The 6141-nt window shown below is 34.7% G+C and overlaps 1 protein-coding gene across 1 annotated transcript; it reads left to right on the top strand.

The window, feature by feature from the left end:
• The first annotated feature begins 3192 nt into the window (after window positions 1-3192).
• Window positions 3193-5235, top strand: LOC108750334. The gene is made up of 2 exons (XM_018489722.1): window positions 3193-3560; window positions 4724-5235. Exons 1-2 carry the CDS (start codon window positions 3433-3435, stop codon window positions 4968-4970), a joined length of 375 nt encoding a protein of 124 aa, XP_018345224.1. The 5' UTR covers window positions 3193-3432; the 3' UTR covers window positions 4971-5235.
• Window positions 5236-6141: the final 906 nt, after the last annotated feature.

Here is a 6141-nt window from a genome sequence, read left to right as displayed (position 1 = left end):
TTGACGTCTCGCCAGATGACTTTTAATTAAATTACCGTAATTACAGAAACCCGAAGTCACGGCCGAAGGCGTCTTTTCGATCGAAACTAGGTGTTAAAACGGTTATGCATCATGGTCGCGACGGTGTTACTTTGCAATCGTTTGTTTTATCCGTAACTCATGCCCGATGGTTACAACAAAAACAAGAAATCGAGCGGGTTTAGGTAATCCGATATCTCAAATGTGAATATTATGTCTCTGATTTTTTATATCTTGGAAATAAATACGTCGTTATGTTATAAATGTAAGAGATGTATCTTAAAATAATGCAAACTTTATAAGTTTTTTGCTGTTTTATCACAGATTTAGCAATGCAAATTTTCTGTTTCTCATAAAAAATACGTAACATAATTTCTGAATCTGAATATATTAAATATAGAAATACGAATAACGTTATTTGTGAAGTTCTATTTTAGATAATTTTCAGTTCAATAACATTTTTAATTTAAATATATTAAACGAAAGTTTTAAAACAAAATTTCATATAGATATGTTTCAAAGGACAAAGCATATATCGAAATTAATTTTCTTACATATAATTATTTGATTTTTGTTAAGAAGGAATCAACTTGGAGTTAAACAAAAAGTACCCAAAATAACGGAATCGGAACAATTATTATTTTATAATTATATAATAACTTTATATACAATATACATATTATATATTATAAATATTACTTAGGTATATCATAAATTGTAAAATAACACTGTACATATTCTTAACATTCTTCCATAAAAAAAATCGTGTTTTTCAAATATATGACATGAGCATAGCCAGGATTTTATTTATAAGGGACGGAATTACAGCTGAGACTTTTGAATACGGGAAGGGGGAGGGGTAGTAATCGAATATTATAGACAATTGGATTTATTTTGTTTTATATTATTATTTTTATAATTAATTACTGATAGGTAAATCACAAAATTTTATTGCATACTGTCAACGAGTAATGTTATTATATTTTTATTCTTTTTTAGAAAAGCTTTATGAGGACTACCATAATATATATATACGAGTTAAGACTAAATCTTTTTGAGCTCGTGCATAACAAATTCTTCTTTATTTTCGACATTTGCGTTTGTATGAACGTAACGTACATGCGTGCGCGCATGAAATCCGAATATGCGGTCTCAGTGTTCGTGATAACGGAATATTGCGAAGAGTAGCCGCATATAATGAAGAGCGTTTTGTGGTGCTACCGGCTAACCTCAAGTCACGCAGTATATCGACACGAATGGCATAATTACAGAGAATTTTCAAGAAAGCACTACCGCCGTGACGAAATATCGTACAAGCAAATAACGCGAGTGCCACACAGTCGTTGCGCATATAACACAAGGAATTTGCGCGTGTGCATTTTTCGGCTTCTGTAAGAATAGAGGCATGCATAACCGCTGGCGATAAGCAAAGACAAGATAAAAAAGAATTTAACACAAAAAAATGTAAAAAAATTAATTTTTCTTTGCTTATTTAATGCTTTCGAAAGATTGACGAAAGTTTATCACGTGTTATTTAATCCCAAAAACACACTGCAAATTCAAGTGTGTGAAAAGACTAAGAAGTAACTTCAATATATGTGTGTGTGTGATTAGTTTTTAGTAAAAAAAATAAAAAATAATAAGCTGTACTCTCTCTCCCCCCTCTCCTCTCTATTTTTTTTCCTCCCTCCCCTGCCTCTCTCTCTCTCTTTTTCTTTTTCTGTATACAAATATAAATTTACGCATTTAAACTATAATATAGTTTCATTACATGGAAAACTAAATGACATACATACATTAAAATCATTTTTTACACTTATTTAGATTTGCAATGTTTGTCCTACAAAAGCATATACAATATTTACAAAAAAATTTATGGAATTTAAAAATACATATAGGGTCCTCTTTTAATCAATTCAATCAATTTTTTTCCAAATTGAATAATATACTTTATTGAATAATATACTTTAAAATAATAAAAATATGCATTTTAAAGTACACACATTCAATAGTTTATTTTGTCATTACCTAATTTGTCGTCTAATCTTCATCGTTTTTCATTAATGATTACTTAATTAGCTGACGACTATGCTTTCAACTAGTTTTCTTACGTAACAGAGAGAAAGCTTATATTTGCCAAATTTGATAATTTAATTACTGCTTCACAGATTATATTGTATGTTTCTCTGAAGCTTCCTCTTTATAAATGCTCAAATTTTTTTAATGGATTCGTATCAGGAGACTGTTGGCCAGTCCAAGATCATAATACCATTTTCGAGATAGTGCAATTAGCTGTCAGACTATAATGAATGACAATAAAGATCGAATGACATCTTAGACACTGACAAAAGATTACTGAATGCACTTTAAAAAATAGTAATATATTTTTAAATCTTGTTGCAAATATGATATATATAGATATATGTATATGCATTCTTGTAGAATTGACTGTACGTGTTATAGATACACAACACTGAGAAACCTATTTAGTTGAATTAATTTCTTGTTTGGATATGAATAAACAAATCCTTGATTGATGCAATAAAATAATTTAGTTGAAGCCAAACATTTGGTTAAGAAATTAATTGATTCAAACTAAAATAGATTTCTCAGTGTGCGAACGTAATATAAATATTCAAATAGTCAAAATATTTTCGTCAAACAAACTAATCACAAAAGATCTATTGCTATGTTGTAATGTCAATGAAGAGATGGCTAATAATGTAATGTAATGTAATTGTAATATTTGACTTAACGAAATAGCTAAGACACTTACTCTGGAAAATTATAAAGTAATAAATTCTTTATAGATTTTTTAAATTTAATTTAATTTTGAGAGGATTATTAGTGTTTCAGATTGATTGCGTTAAAAGTCCAAAAATAATCGGCGCGCAGTCATGTAATAAAATTATTTAACATAAAATACATAATAATGTAATATTTGAAATATCTAACTTTGATCGTGATTGGCTGTCTCTATTGATTGATATTATAGTTTGATTTATTCATATAAACGGTCCTGTTTCTAAAATCTTGATTAAAAAAAATCTTTGTCTTAATTTAATTATATTTTAATTAAATAGTATCTTCTTTGATGGAGGAATAACAGATATATTGTATTAGTATTATTACATTGAGAGATATATATATATATAGTTTCTCGCTCAACATTTAATCTTTTTTTTTTCATGAATGAATTCCTGGAATCAGCGCGGATGCACGAATCGCAGAGAAGGTCAGGGACGCGTTTGACTGGGGGAGAAGCCGATAAGTAGGATAGCGATCCCAGCAACCGACTATCGTCTTATCATTTCGGTCTCAGCTGTTCGCCCCACGCAGCGCATCTCCCGATTCTCGGAAGGACCTCGTAAAAATATCATACAGGATGCGAACCGCCCGCTACAGCGACCTGTTATGCTGCTGCCACAAGGACTCGCATTTCGGTCCTTCATCTCTGGGATGCACATGCTACACGATTCATGGAAACGCAAATCAAAACATTTCACGTTCGATACACCCACATTTCTCTATATACAGAGCAGGTACAGATTATAATTGTTCTTCATTGAGCTTAGTTCATTTCAGTTTTTGCCAGTGTATTTTTTTATTACTTCTCATACAATACAGATCATTCCAATAACGTTACAGTGACATTGTAATGTTCCAACAATATTATGTAATAACGTTGCACAGTAATGTTGCTGTAAACTTCTGTGTTATATGGATATCTCTATTGCATCAACTTACAATTGGATGTAATCAATGCATCAAAAGAAAGTCGTGTAACAATAATGAAGACAATTGTTCTTAGCGAAAGTTAAAAATGAGAAATATATTTAAAAATTGATATAGCAAGCAAAAGCATGTAGGATTGGAATAATATGTAATTTGTGATGTTATTTGCATATTTAATGTAAATTTAAAATACTGTGAGCTATTAATATTTAAATATAGAAGGAAGATTGATGTACTCAATAAGATTATTTAAATATGAAGAAGCGTGATTAACTGTAATCTGTGTGTGAGAGAGAGAGAGAGAGAGAGAGATCAATTTAAACAGGATTTTTTATAGATTTCAATGGAATACAATCTCTTCTTCGTTCCAAAAATGGTTATATGGCATCATGAATATCTCTTAAGTACACCATATATGTGCACATTACCAGTTATAAAGAACGGTGATCACCAAGTTAGATCGCTAGTCTTTCCACCGATAGCCAACAAAGTAATCGTTACGATTTCGTATGCTGGCCGTGTTACTGCCTTTCGGCTCCAGCCTGGAGCCCTGATTTTTACGAAAAGCGCCTTTTATGCTCGTCGATCGAATCGTCCTCCTGCATTTAGCAGACTTCGCTCCTGTTTAGGAGAGCGCGTAGAAGGTCGAGGTGGCGCCGATGCACCTCATAACGAACCTTTTCAGAGCGGCGTTCTTTATCAGCTACGTGATCGGTTCGTCGCGGTATTAACTCGGAATTTACTAAGTTTTGAGAGTTTGGGGCCGCAGGGAACGAAAAAAGGACCGCACGGGGGACAGGGAAGGGCATCGCATCGAGGCGAGAAAAGGGGCGGCTCCGCGGGAATCCGTCGACGCGTACCGCGATTTTGCATGCGGTCATTATCTTCTTGCGAGGTCTTTCTCTCTTTTTCGCATTCTCGCTCTCTTTCTCTTCTGTATTCTTTTTCTTTTTTTTTTTTTTTGTTCAAGCGGCCCCGCCGCGAACGGAATTACTCGGGAATTCTATCGACAAATCCCGCGACCATCTCCCGTTGGCTGGCGCAGACATTATCATCACATTAACCGTACTACAGAGAGAAAGGAAGAGGAAGAGAGAGAAGAAGAGCTGGTCCAGCCCGGTCCCAGACAATCCAGCGACGGTTCCTGTCCTACTGACGCTGCTTTCGGAGAGATGAGGAGAAGAGGAAAGAGGAAAAAAGCGGAGAAAGAGAGATAGAGGGAGAGATGGAGACTCGATGGGTACAAAGACCCACCAGACGGTAGTACTCGTTTCTTTCTGTTGCCTTTCATCCTTCCCGGCACTTCCTTCCCACCGTCTACTCTCTACCTTCTCCTTCTTCTTCTCTTTCTTTCTCTCCCTCTGTACCTTCTTTTTCTTCTTTCCTTTCATCGCGCACGGCACTTCCATCGCTCGAATCGGAATTCCGTTCGCGATCATCGACTTATCCACAAAATCAAGTACGTGGTTCCAGGGATGTGAGACCAGGCGAAAGGAATATGAGAAATTTTGGACAATTATTTTAACTATATTAAACCTTTATAAGTATCGTGGAATAAATCTATTAATCACGGAAAATCGGATCGGAAAATATGTAGTCGAAATTATTAATAGAAATATCTTTTAACCCTTCGAGATCCTTCTTTTTAATATTTGTATATGTAAGCACCAATTTTTATGTTCAGATACACATTTCTAAATATCTGCAGATACACGGAAAGAGCGATTTTGTTGAAGTACCTAGCTATTTAACTGGATGCAGATTTAAAAATAATTGTGTCAAACTACCAAAATAATTATGTAAATTAAAGCACAATGAACAATGCTGCAAAAAACGTTGACATTCAAGCACACAATCAAGTTGAGTTGTTCTAATTATGGCAATAATCCAATAAAATTATTTACAGATCCGCAATAACTAAATTTTTAGACAGTTTAGAAAAACCGTTCGGTGGTATAAATACATCTAAATACATTTTGCTAAATATCTGTGTCCATCGAAATACTGAAAATAATGTACTTTTTACATTCCCAAGGAAGAATTCTGAGGGAATACGATCATGATGACGATAACAACATCCTTCAAGGACGCGAGAAATGAAATCCCTCGAAGAATATCACCTCGACGAGTATGTCCGCGTTTAATTGGACGGAGCCCGATCCCCGCGTATCATAAGACCTCGACGTCGGCGAGGCGGTCCTCGCCTCATCAATCTGGGTGCTGACTAGGTAATTTCGACATGGACGGCACACAGGGGATCCAAACGTAAATCGCTATCTCGCGAGAGGATAAGTCGATGGAATCGCGCGGATTAACAACTGCGGCAGAATCGACTGCCTTCGCGTCGCCCGAGAGATGGGCAGTCCGATTTCGTGACCAAGCGGTTAC

Source organism: Trachymyrmex septentrionalis, unplaced genomic scaffold (assembly GCF_001594115.1).
Source record: "Trachymyrmex septentrionalis isolate Tsep2-gDNA-1 unplaced genomic scaffold, Tsep1.0 scaffold36, whole genome shotgun sequence".
NCBI lineage: Eukaryota > Metazoa > Arthropoda > Insecta > Hymenoptera > Formicidae > Trachymyrmex > Trachymyrmex septentrionalis.
The sequence above is the reverse complement of the archived record's forward strand: the minus strand, read 5'-3'. Positions and strand labels throughout refer to the sequence as shown.

What these genes read in the sequence shown, in the direction of transcription:
- LOC108750334 (XM_018489722.1), top strand. Translation starts at nt 3,433, where the DNA reads ATGCTGCTGCCACAAGGACTCGCATTTCGGTCCTTCATCTCTGGGATG. An exon ending in TTTCTCTATATACAGAGCAG is followed by an intron (nt 3,561 to 4,723) that starts GTACAGATTATA and finishes TTTTTGTTCAAG; the next exon opens with CGGCCCCGCCGCGAACGGAA.